This window comes from Aspergillus karnatakaensis, assembly GCF_047715665.1.
Source record: "Aspergillus karnatakaensis strain CBS 102800 unplaced genomic scaffold BJY04scaffold_27, whole genome shotgun sequence".
NCBI classification, from domain to species: domain Eukaryota; kingdom Fungi; phylum Ascomycota; class Eurotiomycetes; order Eurotiales; family Aspergillaceae; genus Aspergillus; species Aspergillus karnatakaensis.
Window position 1 is genome coordinate 371,388 of NW_027395739.1, and position 17,807 is coordinate 389,194.

At 51.3% G+C, this 17,807-nt stretch overlaps 8 protein-coding genes across 8 annotated transcripts; 3 read left to right on the forward strand and 5 right to left on the reverse strand.

The window, feature by feature from the left end:
- Positions 1–626: 626 nt before the first annotated feature.
- BJY04DRAFT_218810 (CDP-diacylglycerol--inositol 3-phosphatidyltransferase) lies at positions 627–1,665 on the forward strand (the record flags this gene model as incomplete). Its single annotated transcript, XM_073716390.1, has 2 exons — positions 627–1,247; positions 1,300–1,665. 2 exons carry the CDS (start codon positions 627–629, stop codon positions 1,663–1,665), a joined length of 987 nt encoding a protein of 328 aa, XP_073570788.1.
- Positions 1,666–2,355: 690 nt separating this feature from the next.
- Positions 2,356–3,787, forward strand: leu2A (3-isopropylmalate dehydrogenase LEU2; the record flags this gene model as incomplete). The annotated part of the gene is made up of 6 exons (XM_073713911.1): positions 2,356–2,406; positions 2,462–2,482; positions 2,550–2,618; positions 2,697–2,792; positions 2,865–3,492; positions 3,552–3,787. 6 exons carry the CDS (start codon positions 2,356–2,358, stop codon positions 3,785–3,787), a joined length of 1,101 nt encoding a protein of 366 aa, XP_073570789.1.
- A 153-nt stretch (positions 3,788–3,940) lies between these two features.
- Positions 3,941–5,673, reverse strand: BJY04DRAFT_190536 (anaphase promoting complex subunit DOC1). Its single transcript, XM_073711516.1, has 2 exons — positions 5,080–5,673; positions 3,941–5,027 (listed from the first exon to the last, which is right to left on the reverse strand). Exons 1-2 carry the CDS (start codon positions 5,609–5,611, stop codon positions 4,111–4,113), a joined length of 1,449 nt encoding a protein of 482 aa, XP_073570790.1. The 5' UTR covers positions 5,612–5,673; the 3' UTR covers positions 3,941–4,110.
- Positions 5,674–5,777: 104 nt separating this feature from the next.
- On the reverse strand, positions 5,778–7,635 carry BJY04DRAFT_190537 (phosphatidylserine decarboxylase 1). The gene has a single exon (XM_073711517.1). The coding sequence runs from the start codon at positions 7,568–7,570 to the stop codon at positions 5,927–5,929; it is 1,644 nt and encodes a 547-aa protein (XP_073570791.1). The 5' UTR covers positions 7,571–7,635; the 3' UTR covers positions 5,778–5,926.
- Positions 7,636–7,802: 167 nt separating this feature from the next.
- Positions 7,803–10,074, forward strand: BJY04DRAFT_190538 (uncharacterized protein). The gene is made up of 2 exons (XM_073711518.1): positions 7,803–8,288; positions 8,342–10,074. The coding sequence occupies exons 1-2, from the start codon at positions 8,040–8,042 to the stop codon at positions 9,878–9,880; spliced, it is 1,788 nt and encodes a 595-aa protein (XP_073570792.1). The 5' UTR covers positions 7,803–8,039; the 3' UTR covers positions 9,881–10,074.
- Positions 10,060–11,260, reverse strand: BJY04DRAFT_218815 (phosphoglycerate mutase family protein; the record flags this gene model as incomplete). The annotated part of the gene is made up of 3 exons (XM_073716391.1): positions 10,060–10,747; positions 10,820–11,127; positions 11,225–11,260. The coding sequence occupies 3 exons, from the start codon at positions 11,258–11,260 to the stop codon at positions 10,060–10,062; spliced, it is 1,032 nt and encodes a 343-aa protein (XP_073570793.1).
- A 219-nt stretch (positions 11,261–11,479) lies between these two features.
- On the reverse strand, positions 11,480–12,742 carry BJY04DRAFT_190546 (40S ribosomal protein uS8). Its single transcript, XM_073711519.1, has 3 exons — positions 12,688–12,742; positions 12,146–12,349; positions 11,480–11,891 (listed from the first exon to the last, which is right to left on the reverse strand). Exons 2-3 carry the CDS (start codon positions 12,276–12,278, stop codon positions 11,632–11,634), a joined length of 393 nt encoding a protein of 130 aa, XP_073570794.1. The 5' UTR covers positions 12,279–12,349; positions 12,688–12,742; the 3' UTR covers positions 11,480–11,631.
- A 619-nt stretch (positions 12,743–13,361) lies between these two features.
- Positions 13,362–16,817, reverse strand: BJY04DRAFT_69476 (karyopherin beta). Its single transcript, XM_073720882.1, has 9 exons — positions 16,590–16,817; positions 16,451–16,509; positions 15,541–16,347; positions 14,856–15,484; positions 14,587–14,803; positions 14,206–14,538; positions 13,919–14,156; positions 13,750–13,861; positions 13,362–13,700 (listed from the first exon to the last, which is right to left on the reverse strand). Exons 1-9 carry the CDS (start codon positions 16,627–16,629, stop codon positions 13,517–13,519), a joined length of 2,619 nt encoding a protein of 872 aa, XP_073570795.1. The 5' UTR covers positions 16,630–16,817; the 3' UTR covers positions 13,362–13,516.
- Between the last annotated feature and the right edge of the window lie 990 nt (positions 16,818–17,807).

A 17,807-nucleotide genomic window follows, 5' to 3' on the forward strand; every position in this document is an offset into this window, starting at 1 on the left:
GGCCTACGACTGGCTCATTTCATCGCCTCAAAACTCCCAGGTGGCGGCTTATCGAGCTTATCGAGGAAAGTTGCCCAAGTAGACGATCCTCAGGGTTATGCTGACTATTGAGTATTGACGGCCCCAGTGTCCATCACTCAGCCCAGAGTTAAATTTACATCTCCCTTCATCGCCCCTCATCCCTCGTGCAAAATCTCCTCAGCTTCTTGTCAGGCCAATGGTTGTGGGTGTAAACTTCCGACCGAGCAACGCGTGTCCAGAACATCTGATCTATACTCCAAAATCACTCGTGGTACGTGTTAGATAAGCTCCTCAAGCTGACCTTTGGCCGACATTTCGGCGAGCTGTGCTCTCTCCTTCCTTTCGCAATACTTTTGATCCTCACCTGGCATTCATTGACGCGCGAATTCTACTCTAGCCTTCTCTCCGATCGCATTCGAGCCCAGATCAACACTGCTGCTGAAATCGCGCGACTCGTCCGCGGTGGAAACGTCGGATAAGAAGTTTCTCCTTTTTCCAACACCTTCCTTTCAACGCCTGCTACACGATCCATTCCCTCTTCTGCTCCCCTGGGTGAAATCCGAACAGATCGCACAAGGCATTCTGCAACTTGTGCTTTCCGAAATATGAGCGCCCGGACTAGAAGGCAAAAGGCCGCGCTGGCCGCCCAACCCGAAGTCAGCGACACATCTCCAACGAGTAATGGCACGGTTCAAAAATCACCAAAACGAAGCAGATCGGCAACGCCGGTTGAGGATGATGGTGTGAAGGAGAATGTGTACTTGTTTGCTCCCAACATAATTGGTAAAGCGCTTGATTCTGGCCGTTTTCATCTAAAGCAAGGCACCGCTAACTTTTGGGCTTGGTTAGGATATGTGAGAGTTGTTCTAGCGATTGCCTCCCTCTACTACATGCCTCTTCATCCTCGCACATGCTCGATTCTATACAGCGTCTCCTGCTTGCTGGACGCATTAGATGGATATGCTGCGCGCTACTTCAATCAATCTACTACGTTCGGCGCGGTTTTGGATATGGTGACCGATCGTTGCACAACCGCTTGCCTTCTCGTTTTTTTGAGCTCTGCCTGGCCACGATGGGCGCTTGTTTTCCAATCCTTGATTGCTCTAGATATGGCTAGCCATTACATGCACATGTACGCCACACTCAGCATGGGGGGAGCAAACCAAAGTCACAAAAAGATTGACTCCTCTCGGAGCTGGGTTCTGTACCTTTACTACAACAGCAGAGTGAGCCTTTCGATTCCCCTCAGATTCCAAATGTTGCTGATGACGCCCACAGACCGTCCTTTTTATCTGCTGCGCTCTCAACGAGCTTTTCTTCATCGGTCTTTATCTGCTCTCCTTTTCTTCGCCAACTCTATCACCGTCTCTGCTTCAGCCGCCTCAAGGTGTCACCGTGGGGGGCACCCCTCCACCCCCAGCGTCGACAAGTGTATTTGCTAGCCCTTGGAGTGCCGGAGCTTTGGAATTGGCCCGGGCCAACAAGATCGACAGCTTCTGGCCATGGGTAATCACCTCGGTCTCTTTCCCAGTTATGGCATTCAAACAATTCGTCAACGTTGTGCAGTTGGTAAAGGCCGCCAACTGGCTTGTAGAAGGTGATCTGGTTAGCCGCCGGAACGCTCGCCTTGCACGGAAGCATTAGCTTGCCGGTTGGTGAATCTGCAGTCCACCGGGGCTTCGAGATGCACTTCGATTCCATCGTCAAGCTCTCGAGTTCGGCCTTCGAAAACTTTTGGGCCTGGGCTGTCAAAATTGACGGTCCAAATCTTCGTGCTCAGCTCTGAGACTCTGTCCCGTCAGTGGATAATCTGGAGCCTGTGTGCTATTTTCAATTATCTATCTGCGGCAAACGCCCCCTGCCGCATGAAGAGATCATTTCCGGGCATTTCCATTGGGAGCAACATGCGGAATTGGGAGTGCGTATATCTGTCATGAGCAGGCGCGCGTGGACCAAGCGAAGGTCTATTGTTTCTGCCCCTTCTTTATTTGCTTCTTCCCGATATAATCTTTCTTCCCAACCTTTTTTTTTTTAATACTTCTTCTGCATCATGTCGTTAACCTGCTTCCTTCACCCTTTGATTTTCTAGTTATTTTAATCTGTTTATCTGGTTCTGTCTGGTATACTTGTCAAGAAACGTGACTGGGCCCAATTGGGGAGATTGGATTACCGTACATAACCGCTCGCTCCGGTGTCGGCGTGGGGAAGACTGCAAATCCACCCCGCCAACTGCCTTAAATCATCGCAGCTCCTCTTAATCCTATTTCTTATCCGCTGTGTCGTATGTTCATTTGCTTGTTGTCATTGCCATCCACTCCCAAAAGCGCCCCTATAATGCCTTCCTTCAATATCGTTGTCTTTGGTGGAGATCATTGTGGTCCAGAGGTGAGCTTTATGCTTGACAACAACTATAGTGGAGAGCTAACCTGCTCTACTTCAGGTGACTGCAGAGGCTGTCAAGGTAAGCCACCTGAATTGATACACCGCACCATGGTTAGCCTGAAAACCCGAAACTCATTTTGACCTAGATCCTTCGTGTTATCGAGAAAAGCCGTGAAGATATCACCTTCAACCTCAAAGATCATTTGCTGGGTGGTGTAAGTATCCTGCTCTTTTTGTTATTACATTCCCCCATGATAAGATTGGGACATAGCTCTAATGCCTATTCTATATAGGGCTCAATCGATGCCACAGGCTCGCCCCTGACCGACGAAGCGCTCGAGGCAGCAAAGAATGCTGACGCCGTCTTCCTTGGTGCCATTGGTGGCCCTGTATGATACTCTAGCCCCTCGACGCCCCCCAAAACATTGAGACTGGGCTAATTGCAGCCAATTTGAACACAGGAGTGGGGAACTGGACCAGTCCGTCCCGAACAGGGGATTCTCAAGCTGCGCAAAGAAATGGGTACCTTCGCTAACTTGCGACCATGCAACTTCGCCGCTCCTTCACTGGTAGACAGCTCTCCCCTTCGCCCAGAAGTCTGTCGCGGCGTCGACTTCAACATCATTCGTGAATTGACTGGCGGTATTTACTTCGGCGACCGCAAGGAAGACGATGGCAGCGGCTTCGCGCTGGACACGGAACCGTACTCTCGTGCTGAAATCGAGCGCATTACCCGCCTCGGTGCCCACCTCGCCCTCCAACATAACCCCCCTCTCCCCGTGTGGAGCTTAGACAAGGCCAATGTTCTCGCTACTAGTCGGTTGTGGCGTAAGACTGTCACCGAGGTCATGGCCAAGGAGTTCCCCCAGCTGAAGATTGAGCACCAGCTTATCGACTCCGCTGCAATGATCATGGTCAAGAACCCCCGTCAGCTGAATGGCATTGTTATCACTAGCAATCTTTTCGGTGATATAATCTCGGACGAGGCGAGTGTTATTCCTGGCTCTTTGGGCCTGTTGCCCAGTGCCAGTTTGAGCAGCATTCCTGATGGAACAGGCAAGGTGAATGGTATCTACGAGCCCATCCACGGTACGTTCACTCTCGACTTCATCTTTTGCCAGGCGTTGTTGTTTACTAATCATTGACAGGCTCCGCTCCCGACATTTCTGGAAAGGGCATCGTCAACCCCGTCGCTGCTATCCTTTCTGTCGGCTTGATGATGCAGTACTCCTTCGCTCTATTTGACGAGGCCCGTGCTATTCAGACCGCCGTGAGCAATGTTATCGAGGCTGGCGTGCGCACTGGCGATATTGGCGGCAAGGCATCTACTAAGGAAGTCGGTGATGCCGTTGCTGCTGAATTGGAGAAGCTCCTGAAGAAATAAGTAACTGCGGCGAGTGCAAACGGAAAAAGTAAATACCATATGTGCCTTTGGGCCATGCTAAATGAGTTACGAACAAATTGATATAGAATACTTACGACAGGATGCGTACTTTCGTGGACAAGACTGATACTCTGTGATTAAAGACATTGATTGCATTGTAAATATTAAACTAACGGGTATCTTAAACTGAGGCGCCGAACGATATCCTCCCTGACTTTTGTGATTGTGCCCATAATACTATGCGAACCTGTGCCCGTGAACGCCAGATAAACCCTAACGCTAGAGCGCAGAAGATGGAGTAAGTTGGACAATGAAGCATCCATTCATCGAATCACGGGGTCTCCCATCCAGTCCGGCTCTTCTAATTCGGTGTCCTTGCCCCTATCGCGATCCCCGTTTCCCTCGCCCCTTCCATCGTCGTCGGTAGCACCGCGGAGGGACTTGCGGATACTATGCCTGCGGACTCGACCATCTGCTGATGCGGAGGGAGCGTTACCAACTCGTCGACGGTCGTCGTCGCGTGCAAACACCTGGAAGCCGCGTACATGGGTATCCTTTCCATTTTGATGATTCTCCATCACCCGCATCTGGATTACCATGGCCTTGAGAACGCTCCCCGCATATGGATCGTCGTCGTCGTCATCGCCATCATCACCCCAGTCGCCCTCGTCGCTGGGTTCATCCTGATCCTCGTGCACTCTCGGTTTATGGCCATGGCTATGCTTGCGGTTGGTCTTTTCAAAGTTCTCAGAGTCAGAGAGCAGCGAATCATCCACGAAGATACCGCCGGACGATTTTTCCTTGGCCTTGTTTACCTGTCCTCGAGGCCGTGAAGATTTTTGTGCTCGCCGGCGTCTGTGCGTCTTTCGCACCCAGCCTCCGTTCTGACCCCCGACTCCCTCGAGGGGGACGTCAACCCAGCCGCAGGGACCCTCCCCCTCCCATGTCGCAAACTCGACGAGATCGTTTCCGCCCATTCCAGCTAAGAACGTCATCTTTGTGGGTGTATAGCTCTCATCGAGACTGAAATCAAGGTAAACTCTAATCTTGACAACCGGAACCAGCTTGAAGAAGTGTAGCGTAAGAGTGTGCGGCTGCGGCCCATCAGACTGCCAGTATTGAGTATGATCTGGATTCCGAAGCGCGGCTACACCGCAGCCCGGTTTATGTGTAGAGACAGTCCAAGATGCGAGCGAGGATATTTCGCGGAGGTCGCTGGGAAGCGGAGTGGGTGATTTGTCTAGGCAGGAAAGGTCAGTGCACGATTGAAGTAGAAAAGAAAGCACACGCACCCCGATCCTGCATCATCTCATCCTCATCCTCCTCTATATCCCCGTCCTCAATAGCCTCGCCAACCATTCCCTCCATTTCCTCCTCCGAAAGCTCAACTTCACTCCCCTCCTCGTCTACCCCGACTTGGCCATCGATTTCCGCATCGTCTAGGTCCTCATCGTGCTCATCACCCTCCACATCATCCAACTGACTGTCGTCCTCATTATTATCGCTACCCTCCCCAATTATTGACTCTCTTCCTTGCGGTCGACCAACTACACCCCGCCCGAACAACGAGAAAAGAGCCGCCTGCGCCGCCGCGGCGCGCCGCACAGGCTCCGAAGGGCCTGCTCCATCAACCGAGGGTTCAATAGGCCTAGACGAAGGATGAAGCTGTGGGATAGAAGGCCCTCTAGGTGATGGGGTTTGGAATTGTGGTTGCGCAGGGATGTGGTTTAGCCGCTGGCGCGGCGGAGGCGGCTGCGGGGAGTCGGAGGGGGGGGGCTCGGGGGGAGGAGCGGTGGGGTGTCGGCGGAGGACGTGACGGGGCATGACTTGTAAATTTGTTGGGGCTATAAGCTTATAGGCTTTCCATTATAGGATCCGGAGGTAAGACGACCGGGCAATTGTGGAGTTGGAACTGGTGGAAGGGGTGTTGTTTTGTTTAGAGCTCTTTCTTGCGGTGAATTCGTCACGTGCAAACGCGAGGTATAGTTGTGTCTACTCAAGGTTGAAAAAATGCATCAAGCTCCGTTATACTTGCAATTAGGAATATTGATATAATACATTATGTTGATGACTGAATAATAAGACAACCAGGCGCAACGCTGATAGTAAGGAAAAGCTCACTGACCCCATATTTACGTCCTACTCCTTGATATCCACGAACCCAAGCTTTTGGCCCATCTTTATGCGTTGCCCTTTTTCTATTGTCCAATTCAGCCCGCCATCCCTTTGGCCTTCTTTCCAGCCGGCATCAAATGATTTGCGAGTACCCATCGGGGCCTCGAACACCAGCACAATGGAGCTTCCCAGCTGGAAACCACCCATCTCCTCACCTCGTTGAAGTGAGTGACCACCTAATGTTCGACTAGCATGGAGGTATGTAGCTTCAGCAAACCCAGGGTACTGCTCGCCACGTCTGGCGGCATCTGCTGCAGCCTTGTCCGCTTCCGTATCAGTCAGAAGACTGTTTGTACGCAGTTCGGAGTCGAAGTTGATCTTGATCGAGCCTACATTGGTGGCACCTACCGGGGTGTAACTGAAGAAACCCCAGCGCCACCGACCCAGAAGCACGACGCGCTCGTTGAGTGTGAATAGGCCAGGTAAATGACGTTGCAGGTATGGCGAAACAGAAAAGAGCTCGCCGGCGAAGTGTCGACGGCTTTCAACAACCCAAGGTACAGGAGAGTGGAACCGATGGTAATCACCGGGGGCGAGGTAAATTACCACATAGTACAGGGCGTTGTTCGAGGTGGACTTTGGAGCATACCAAGGAGTGCCGTCGCCGCGCGCAAGATCCTCTCGGACCTGGGCCTCAGATGTTGCTTGAGATTCGGTAGACGCATCCTTGGATGACGATCGCTTTCTCAGCCCGGCTTTGTCCCCGGAGAGGAGGGACGGGAGAGTGTAGGAAATGCCATTCATGGTAGCGAACTCTTCGTCAGCTGACATACTCGCAGCATCCTTCTGTGAGGGCTCATTATGATGATCCGTGAAGTTATTAGAATGATCTGCCTGAGTCGGGGTCGCGGAGCCCAGAAGCGCGTCTAAGCTGTATGTTACGCCTTTGACCTGCTCCACTTCTCCTCGCTCTATCAAGCCAAATTGTAGGATACGCCCGTCGGAAGGTGAGAGGATAGCATGTGGATCTGGATCTAAAGGTCGAACGCCAGGCTTCAATCTGCGATAGAAGAATGCTGCCAGGTTGGGGTATACGTGAAGGTCAGGCTCGGCTACTTCGTCCAGATTGACGCCGAAAACCCACGAATACAACTTGAATCCGGGAACACGAAAGTAGTACGGAAGCTCAATTTCGTTGAAACGACCCCAGACTCGAGACATTGCCTTTAGTGGCAGAGTGGACATGATCTGAACCTGCCATGGCCCACTAGGTCGGATTTTCGGACGTGGAGGAGGTTTAGAAAAGTCGAAGGATTCGCCGGAAGCTTCAGCCTCCCTCTCTGCTCGTATTCTCTCATTTCGCTGAGACTTGTAGTAGTGAAGTATTCCGAGGAGGCCAATTCCTAGCCCGACTGGAATCGGATACCATTCAACCTTGGTGTTGCGTAGGGCAAAGCGCAGTCGCGATCCAAAGGAGCTCTTGGAGGACTGGTTTTGATTTTGATTATTATAATTGCGCCGGGATTTGGAGAAGAATCTGACACCGGCTCGGAGTCGCTCAGGGGTGCCGAAAGACACCATGTTTGACGAGGTAATGGATTCTATCTTCGACAAGCCAGTGAGGCTTCGATGGAGGGGGCTAGAATATCTGAAGAGGCACGAGGCCATGACGCGAGCTTCACACCATGGATATAATCCCCTGCTTGGGGAGATGGAGAAAGGACTGAAACTGCAGAACAGAGAAGATAAACTCAAAGCCCTGCCGAACTATTCAAGACGACATGATGTTTTTGGTGCATCACACCGCCCGGCAGAACAGCAGATTGTAGATAACGACTGATTGTCTCTTTCCTCCTCCACTCTGGATACTCCGCTTCTCCAACCTCCTCATCAGCGTCTTCTTATACTTATTTTGTCCTTGTTTTACCCTGCAACTAAATTTACCTAGCGACACCTGCCGATTGAGCCTCCTAATATCTGGATTCCCACTTGAGCCGTGAGATACCATTTCCTGTATACCTTGTAAAGGCCACCGTCGTCAGAAACACCTGCCGAGCGCAAAGCTCCCCACATCGGAGTTTCTACGTGTCGCTTCCGCTCAGTTTGGCCGCCTGCGCTACTATCACCCCAACCATATATGGCTCTGCTTAATGCAGGCAATGGCGCTGAAGGTTTTATCCTCCATGTGCTGTGCCCATCATTACCCCAGCCAAATCGCTTCACCTTCAAAGACCTGTCCCTCTCCATCACAGTTGCGGATCTCAAAGCCCGCATTTCCCAATCGATACCCTCACACCCTAGTCCAGACACCCAGCGGCTACTGTATCTCGGAAAACTGCTTACAAACGATAATGTGACTCTCCAGTCACTTTTTGAACCTTCAGCTGTAAGAACAACTACACCCTACTTAGTTATGGTACTAACAGAACCGTTCTTTAGAACACCGAATTTTCAATGCACCTTGTCCTTCCACCAGCACCCCCATCCCAGTCTGCGAGCACCGTTAAGCCAACCGAAGCTCCTTCCTCGAGTGCGCGTGACCAACGACAACAGGAGACCGGCGGAACACACCGACGACATGGATACAGGGCGCCTAATCCTCTGAGCCCGACTGAAATTGCACAATCCTTACAGGAGAATGCTCGCCGCCGTCTCGCCGAAATCCATGGGCTACAGCAGCGCGGTGGCATCACGCAGCCTCGAAACCCCGAGTGGTCAAGACCATCAATCTGGACACCGCCGCAACAATTCCCTCTTCCGCCTTCATACGTACCGGGGACAACAGGACCAGCTACACCGACGACGGTACCGTTCGCTGCCTCGTCAAGTCTATCCTTTTTGGACTCAATGGAAACCTTCCAGCTTCCCGAAGAGGTCCGACCACGTCTGAGGCTCATAAAACAATATATCAGCCTTGCGGAGGAACAATTAAATTGCGGAATCGTTCCCACGATAGAGCATGTTGGCCAGCTACGCACGCACTTGTTCAAATTACTTGACGACCAGCTTAGAAGACCAATGACGGAGCGCGGCGAGTATATTGAACCATTGATATCTCGGGTGTTTAGTATCTCTAGTCGCGCCGACCAGCTTCGCCAACCCCACTTGCTCCCGGTCCAAACAGGCTCACCACATGGGGCCATGGCTCCTTTGTATTTGGTCTCTTCGCCTGACGGTTATCAAGCTGTTTGTACCCCTTCAGTTGCGGCAGATGCTGCTCGAGCCCTTGGCAGTCCACGGACACCCGGGCCGCCTCCATCCGTTGGGGGTCAACAAGAGAATGCGCAACCGAATGCAGATGCAGCCGTGATGGAGAACGTAGTTCGCCAAGCAGTACTCAACCAGCGACCGGTAGCCGAAGGTCAGTTTGGTTTGGGGCGAAATGTAAGGCGTTTGTGGCTATTTATTCGACTCTATTTCTTCTGTCACATGTTCAGCCAGCCAGGCACTCAGACACGGACCATCTATCTCGTGTTGGCTGTTCTTGCAGCAGTTCTCTCTGAGACTAGCATTCCGCGGCGGATATACGAGATGATCTTTGTTCCAATTCAGCATCATCTCGAAGGGCTTGTGCACTTTACACCCGAGGAACAAGCCCCTCCACCCGGGCAGGGTGCAGCAGCAGCAGCGAATGTGGCAGTAGCAAACCAAGTCGCTACGCAAGCTGGTGGCGAGGCAGGTTGGGGTACCGGGCTACGCGGCAACCTGCGAAGAGTGGAACGATCAGCGGCTCTCTTCCTTGCTAGCTTAGTACCTGGTGTTGGAGAAAGGCACATCGAGGTACGGAATGCAGCGGAAGCTGCGCGAAATGCCCTACTCGCCCGACAAGAGGAGGAGCGACGTCAACAGGAAGAAGCAGCAGCGACAGCAGAGCATCCACCTGGCGAAACTGACGATACCGAACAAAGCACCCACGCCAACACGGACTCCGAAACTTTCCATGAGACTCGACCCACGATACCCCAAGAAGCACATTAGTCTTGCTCCAGTTACACTCTCATTTTCGTTGCTCGGCGTTTCTGTTCGAATTAGCGTAGATATCATTACACAGCCTGATTTATCGAAGTAGCGTCATGATTTATAACCCAACAATTACATAGACAGCAACCATACGATCTATTCTGCTAAAACCTGGGTATATGCAATGAGCGTAGACTCTATAGTTTCGTCCCTACTTTCAACTCGCCCTCTGCAGAAGTCGCCATCTCGGCCATCGGTCCAGTATCAAACGACTCCTCCCCGCTGAAATGCCAACCCCTCTCCGCACCACTACTCAGAAAGCTACAGTCCCCATTGAGCACACAGTCCCACCCGCCCCCAACTCCTCTCGCGCCTTCCCACTCCGGTATAACTATACCTGCTCGATTGGTGATCTTCGTCCCCGGCGCCAACGCCTTCTCTGCCTTCTTCCCCTCCCTGCCTATCACACCAGAGGCCCCGCTGCGTCTCCGGAAGGTGCTCAAGCCCGCTGTATAAACATAGAAGTCCTCCTCACCCGAATCCTCCGGCATATGCCCCGTTAGCACCCGACCCAAAGCAATCAACGGCGCCGCATGCGAGCAAATCAGTATCGCTTTACTCGATCTCTGCTCCGCAGGGAGGGAGGATTCAAGCTTGTCGATCTCGGCGTCGACTTCAGCGATAAGCGCGGAGAGGGTCGTTGCAAGGCGATTGTGTAGTTGCGGGATTGATTCGCCGCGCGTGGAGGTGTAGAGGATAGGATTACGGCGGGATCTGTTCAGGGTGAATGGAGTTGTTGTTGTAGGTGTGGTTTTGGTCTGCAGGAGGGAGTCCAGTGTTGGCGGGGTTGGGTGGTGGAAGAAGGTTGTTGAACCGAACCATTCCCTGTATTTCAATATATAGTCAACTTTTGCTGGTCGGCGTCTGGAAAGAAAGGACTGCAGAGGGAGATGTTACCCAAGCCCATTCTCAATCCGGACCTCAAATTCCGCATTGTCATCTATACCCGGCACATCACCGTTTGACTTAGCATTATTTAGACCCCTTACAGTCGGCTCAATTGTTTGTAGGCATCTCCAGAACGGGCTCGAGTAGACCCTGAATGGTTTCGGGTTTATGTCGGCGCTGAGGATATGCACGGCGAGCTCGCTCGCTTGACGGACGCCGTGCGAGGTTAGAGTTGGGTCGGACGGGTTTCCGCTTGGTGTAGGAAATTGGGACTTGTATGTGCCGGTCTGGTAGTCAATTGTCCAGCTTAGGCGGTGCTATATGTGGCAAATAGTTAGAAGGGTTGAATGAAGACCTGTAGTTTTTCGAGTTGGTGGTGGGGGTAGAGAGGTGAAGTAGGAATGGGGAACATACGCCGTGTCGGGTGAGATATATGGTGTCGAGGGGCATGTTGTGAGGCAAGTAGTCGAAGCCTGGCTTGAGCGCTGTCTTGTACTATAGGTAGATAGGTAAGTAGGCTGTTGAGAGCTGGCACAAATTACATACAAGAAAGAAGTTGCGGGGAGATGCGCGGGGACTGGACCTCGGCCCGTGAGACCTACAGGCTACAGCTTCAGAACTTCAGAGTGCGCACTCGGGGTTTACAAGAGAAATTTACGAGATCGTATATGTTCCAGACATGGCCATGGATTGACAAACATAGCTACATTTAGTTGCTAGCAAAGGGTATCATCCCTAACTTCCGGCACAAAACATAGTTATTGCATTTCATCAGTCCGTGTCAGAACAGTTTTTTATCTTTTTGGACGGGGATGAACTTTTTAGTAGAAGAAACCGAGGAGCTTGCCAGCAACGTGCTTGCGGCGAGCCTCCTCGTGGTCCATAATACCAGCAGAGGTGGTCAGGACGACGAAGCCGAACTGACGAGAGGGAAGGAGCTGGACGGCCCAGTTCTCGAGGTCACCGAGCTGAACGGGGTAGCGGGGGTTGATGACGCCGCACTTGTTGAGACGGCCGTTGAGCTGAATGACGATCTTGCCGGAGCGGTGGTCGTCAACCTCCTCGAATTCACCGATATAGCCTGTGAGGAAGTAATCAGTGGGATGTAGCGAAGATTTAAAGGTTTACCAAACAGAGAGAAAAGAAGGGAAACTTGTAAGATCTCCGCCGTCGTATCAAAGACACAACATGCTTAATATCTCGGATACTTAAAGGGCAAAACGTCGTATAAGTTCGAAAGCGCCGCCTAGTTATCAACCCGAATTTTTCGTCTCCAGATCTCACAAGTTTCTCTCCCTCTCTCTGCCTATATCTGGGAAGTTGGGATTGACATACCGTGCTTCTGCATGACGCTCAGGAACTTGATGATGACCTTGGAGCTAGGACGGATGAGGACCTGGCGCTTTCCGGACTTCTCGGCGTTGTTGATGGCGTTGAGCGCATCGTTGAGAACGGAGGTCTTGACCATTTTGTCGGTAGTGTATTGACAGGGAGAACGAGATTCTCAAATCGAGTAATGCTTGACTGGAGATGAGGTATCTGTATATAGTACGGAACCCACTTTCCCTAGGTCCCCCTAGGGTTTTGGATTCGAGAAAAAGTCAGCCCTCAGTAGTCCGCGAGCGCAAAGAGTGCCCTTATGGTTGCAACAATCAAAAGGGTTCTTCAGCCCGTGCCGTAATGAGAGAAGCGTATCACATCGGAGAGTTTCTTGTTCCATTGAGTTCAAGAAAAGTTCTCCATTAAGAACATTTTCGGTGAGGCTCTTCGACCGGTCGCAACTCCGGCGAATTGGTGGACGAGAGATTCCGCAGTGATTGCTCTCCCAGACTAGCTGTGAGGCTGTAGAAGGGAAGGAAATTGCAAGTAAAACATACCTCGATGAATGGTACCGACGGTGTTGAGTTGAACGAGGTTGTCAAAGGAGACAGGTCAACAAGTGATCCGGCTGAGATTTCACGGATGTGCGCGCTTAGGGTTTCCACCCACGTACCCTTATCAGCACATCACGTGCTGATAATAACTATTATCCGCCTGAGGCACGAACATTTTAGTGCACTAGGTATGGTTCATTCACCAGTAGTATAGGTAACATCACTATTTCACTTCAAGTGCTTAGTCAATTTTTGACACTTTTATACATTCTTTTCGGTGTGTTCAGGGTCAGGTCAGGTCAGGTCAGGGTCAGATTATACTAGCAACGTGGGTCAAATACTTCATGGCGGTGTATCTCTTAGGGGTTACATGAATTCGGGGCATACATAATTGGGGGAAAGATGCGTGAGTCTAGTGATAGGTAGGAAAAGACAGGGTGGTGAATCGGATTGGGAAAAATGGGTGTGAACATGCGTTTGCGACATGTCATGAACAGAAGAGAGTCCGAAAGCGGGCGTCATAGCCGAACGTCGGTCCGTAAGACAAGGGGGAAGTGGACGTCAAACGGCTGGGTAGGGGTAGTTGGGGGAGGGAATGAGTCGGGGTATAGATGAAGTGTGGGGGCAGATGTGAGGGGAATGCCAAATTGCTGTCACAAGCCGCTTGAGGAATTGTTTCGCAGCTTGCCGCGGTTTTGTGGCACGGCACTTGAGTGTCCCGTTGAGGCAGGCACCTCTGAGGAGAAACCAACTTAGCCCGTGTGGTGTACCGGAACAAGCACACTCGCTGGGGGATACCGACGGTGAGGGCGTGTGTCCGTGTAGAAGCATTTTATGACATTCCACCGCTAGGCATGTTGATCTGGTTCTTGACTTGCTCACGGGCCCAGCGAGCGGTATCAATGGTCCGGGAACCATACTCGCGGTTGGTTCGGGTCTCCCTAACAAGGCCGGTGACCCATTCGTTGCGGAAGTAGGGTGCAATAGAGCCATCGGGATATGCGTCGGCAAGATCACTGGTAAAAGTCAGTAAGAAGTTCTCAGAGATTGGGTTAGAAGACGTACCCAAGGACACCCATTGATGAACGCATCAGGCCTTCGCTGCGAGTACTGGGATCATGGAAGATGAGGCTGAGGAGGTCAAAAATAGGCTGAATATATTCATCCAGAGATTTGACTGTATATTAATCAGTATAGGTGCGTGAGAGCGGATCAGCACCTAGAACAAACGTACCTTCCGGCTTGCCCTTATACGCGAGCAGTATACCACCCCATGCATCCATAATACCCTCACGGAGGGATGTAACATAATCCAGCATCTCAACAGAGACATCAGCGCTTGCGGTGACCAAAGAGGCCTGCTTGAGCACCTGGCCAACGACAGCCAAATACTTATCAAACTGCACTCCGATAGCCTGGGCAATGTCTCCAAATGTCTCCAAAATGGCAGGCTTGAGCTGGTTTGTTGCGCTCTACACAAATATCAGTAGATGTTAGAAAAAAAGAGTAGAGTTTACTGACGCTCAAGCTGTTCATCAAGTGGTTCATGAAGCTATCGCAGTACGGCGCAACCTTCTCATTCAGCGCACGAGAAATATCGCTGACCAGACCAATGGCCATGGCACAGATACTTGGCTCTTCCTGGTTGCCGAGGGCGTTGTAGAGGAAGGGGCTGAAAGCCTCCATGTACTTGTCGAAGTCCTCTTCCAAAGCTCCTGCAAGGGCACCGACAGTGGCGAAAACAACATCAGGCACGCTGGACTTGGGAGGAACACTGGTCAAGACTTGGATCAAAACATGCATGATACGGTCAGCCTGAGGCTTGACCTCGGCCTCGAGGCGTTGGACGATGTTCTAACAGAGTTAGTAAACAATCACGGAGATTCGAAGACCGCAACCTACCAGAATGACACTCGTGATTCCAGTCTGCATCTCCTCCAGGGCAATACGATCTTCGACGCTGACAACCTGTGTTTGCAGGGGAACGGTGTGCTCCAGCCGTGAGAGGATGACATCGGAAAGGTTCGCGATCACAGTGAGGTTGTCATTGGCAGCGTTTGTCACGAAAGAGTTGATGACTTCGTAACCGGCAGTTCGAAGCTGGTTATCCGCATCTTGCCTACACGGAATTAGACCTGGAACATACAAGAAGTGGAAGGTAAGAAGCATACCTTTCAGTGAGAGTCAAAAGCGACTTGATGCTCTCTTCAAAATATTTGGATAAATGGTTGGTCTGGGCAAAAGTATCGCCGGCAAAACGGTCGGCAACGTTCATCAAAGCCCAGCAACATGAGCTGGCAATCTTGGGAGAGCTTGCCAGGCCGTTGAATAGGCAGGCGATGAGGGGTTGGAGCTCCACTTCCGGGTCGATGGTTTCAGAGCAGAAGTCGCAGACGCGACCAAGGGCGTAGGCAGCAGAGTCGCGAACCTGGATAGAGCTGTCCTCCATCATGCTGACAAGAACCTGTAGAGCCTGCTTGACCAGAGGCTCCAGAACCTTGGGGTCCGGTCCATCCATGATCGCGCCAAAGGCAGCAACGGCAGCATCCCTGCGGCGCCAGTCTTCATGGCGGATGTTCTCCTCAACAAATGCCAGAACAGGCTGAATCACTTCCGCCTGGACGGATTGAGCATAAAGTTGCAGAGCCTGGTAGGCTGCACGGGAGACGTTATATTCATCATCGCCAGCATCCTCATCCTGTCTGCACATGGCTTGCAGCAGAACTGGGACAACCTCGCGGCATGCAATACGCGCGAAGCCGTACATTCTACGAGCATCGGTCAGACCTTCAGCCTGGGCCTAATCATAATTAGTAACTGTCCACGCGATAGCAATCGAAGAGATGTGGAACGTACCTGAGCATTATCGTCTTCGATGGCAAGCTCTTCTTCGCAGACTGTACACCAGAATTCGATAGCTAGCTTGGCTACATCTTCCTCCTCGCTCTTCATGCCCATGATGCTGAGACCGAACAAAGCCTTCTCCATGTAGAAACTCATTCTATCGTAATAAGCACCCATAATACGGTTCAGACAGCCAAAAGCACCGGCCTGAACACGGAGATCCTCGGCTTGCGTAGCCTCGCAGACAACCTGCATGATATAATTCCGCTCTCCTTCGTTCTCCATGTTCGACCGCACAAAGTCTACGGAGTCACTGAGGGCCTTGATGGCGGCATAACGAATGTCCATATTGGCCTCCTCGCGACGAGCGCCCTGGACGACGGCCGTGAGAATAGCATTGGAGTGTGCCGCCAGAGCCTCACGGAGCTCAGCATCCTGAGACTCACAAATGAAACCGATGGTAACCAACGAGGCCTGTTTCATCTGATCGGACCCGCTTGCAACATTCTGAACGAGAATTTGCATCAAATCCGGCCATTCATTCCGGGGCAGCTCGATAGCGGCGATGGAGACGATAAACTGGGCCGCGGACTGACCGGCACGCCCGTCCTTGGAGCCGAGCGTCTTGAGCGCGAGTTCCTTAACCTGCGCCTTGATTTCTGGGGTAATTTGCTGGAGCCATTTTCCTTGAACCTCTACTAGCCTTTCTCGGTCTCTGAAAGTGAAGGCGTTCTTTAAAGCGAGACCGGCAGCGGTTCTAATGTGAGATGCTGAATTTTCATTCGCGAGTTCTTGTCCGAGAGTAACGAGATATCCGGCCTGAAAAAAGCGAGGGGTAGAGCGGTTAGCAATCTAATCCCGGATATTTTTGAGTTGAGACATCAAGTGAATTCGAAGAGAACGGTGTGGGGTGTAAACGCACAAAGTCAACCTCCGAAGCGTGCACCAACTGTTGTTCAGCGTTGGAACGTGTAGCGGCATCTATACAGTAAGTGAAGAATCAGTTAGCGAGGCCGGCTCTGAGACATGACTCTAAACAAGCGCAAAGAAAGTAAAAATACCTGGCGAGATTGTGCCTTCCAACACCTGAGTCACATTCATGCTGGATAATGTAGGTGATTATACCAGAATCACAAGCCAGCAAAAGAGATGTGAGGAAAAAGAAAAGGAAAGGACAAGGGAGGGAGGGGAAGAAGGAGAGGGAAAAACTCCTCCTGGGCGTTGGATTAAAATAGGGTAAGAGACAGGAGGAGAATATGGGACACAAAAAAGTCCACGGGCGAAAAGAGTGTCGTGTGGAAAGAGTAGAGGGTTGGTTGACGGGATAATTATGAGATGGTGGTCAAGGTGGTGGTGGTGGTTGTTGCGAGGAGGGCGGGAGGTTCCAGTTGTTTTTGTGGATTATGACGAGGAGAGAGAGAGAGAGCAGCAGCAGCAGCAGTCACCACCACTTCAACTTTTGGGGTTTGTCTCTTGACCTAGCAGCAGCACCGCACAATGACTGCTCTTAATCCGCTCGGAACAAACTGCCTTTGAATCTGCGAAGTGAGTATTAACAGACTGAGGAATATTGAGAGCACAAAAAAGGAACAAAAAGATGTGTTCTATTCAAACAACTTGGCGTCCCTAAGGCTGAGACTAGAAAACTAGATTGCAGAAGACAAGCGAATAGAAGCGAATAGAAGCGAGAAAATATACAGGCAGTGAGAACTCACTTTGTTATATAGGTTTTGAGATAGTAGTAAGTATGCTGATTCCTCTGCGACGTCCAGAGGCTTTCCAGGAGTTATACAACCTTCCATGAACGAGACTCGAGCAACTTTCATGGATCTGACACCTTCAGATGACGGACCTTCTGATGCAGCTTCTGATTGGCTTGTTCCATCAGTTTCAACTAGGCTAGCAAATCACGTGATATATGGACAAAGAAAGCCAACGATCACACCTCTACACTGAACGAAGGCAGTTTTCTTTCATATAAAGACTAGAGTTACTATTATATTTTGATGCTAGATAGGCTGAACACATTGTATATGACACCTAGTCCCGCAGATCTTGTCCCTGAAACACTGTCAGAACTGAACCGTCATCACTAACTACTAGGTAAACCCCGGGGGCCTCCTGGAGTTTCCGGAGCAGGGTATCTTGCTGCCTGAGGCGAATAATAGTCCCTAGTAGAAACGACCGCTGTGGGCCTCGAGACGAAAATTTCTCCCTTATCTTCTTGCTTGTTGTGATTTTACCACTTGAAGAACCATCCCACTTCTCCAGATGTGCCC

Coding starts and splice junctions, on each gene's coding strand:
- BJY04DRAFT_190536 (XM_073711516.1), bottom strand. CDS start 5,611: ATGCCCCGTCACGTCCTCCGCCGACACCCCACCGCTCCTCCCCCCGAG. Junction 5,028..5,079: donor TGAGATGATGCAGGATCGGG/GTGCGTGTGCTT, acceptor TTTCCTGCCTAG/ACAAATCACCCACTCCGCTT.
- BJY04DRAFT_190537 (XM_073711517.1), bottom strand. CDS start 7,570: ATGGCCTCGTGCCTCTTCAGATATTCTAGCCCCCTCCATCGAAGCCTC.
- BJY04DRAFT_190538 (XM_073711518.1), top strand. CDS start 8,040: ATGGCTCTGCTTAATGCAGGCAATGGCGCTGAAGGTTTTATCCTCCAT. Junction 8,289..8,341: donor CACTTTTTGAACCTTCAGCT/GTAAGAACAACT, acceptor ACCGTTCTTTAG/AACACCGAATTTTCAATGCA.
- BJY04DRAFT_69476 (XM_073720882.1), bottom strand. CDS start 16,629: ATGAATGTGACTCAGGTGTTGGAAGGCACAATCTCGCCAG. Junction 14,539..14,586: donor GAATCACGAGTGTCATTCTG/GTAGGTTGCGGT, acceptor TAACTCTGTTAG/AACATCGTCCAACGCCTCGA. Junction 14,157..14,205: donor ACTTGATGAACAGCTTGAGC/GTCAGTAAACTC, acceptor ATATTTGTGTAG/AGCGCAACAAACCAGCTCAA.
- BJY04DRAFT_190546 (XM_073711519.1), bottom strand. CDS start 12,278: ATGGTCAAGACCTCCGTTCTCAACGATGCGCTCAACGCCATCAACAAC. Junction 11,892..12,145: donor GAGCGTCATGCAGAAGCACG/GTATGTCAATCC, acceptor ACTTCCTCACAG/GCTATATCGGTGAATTCGAG.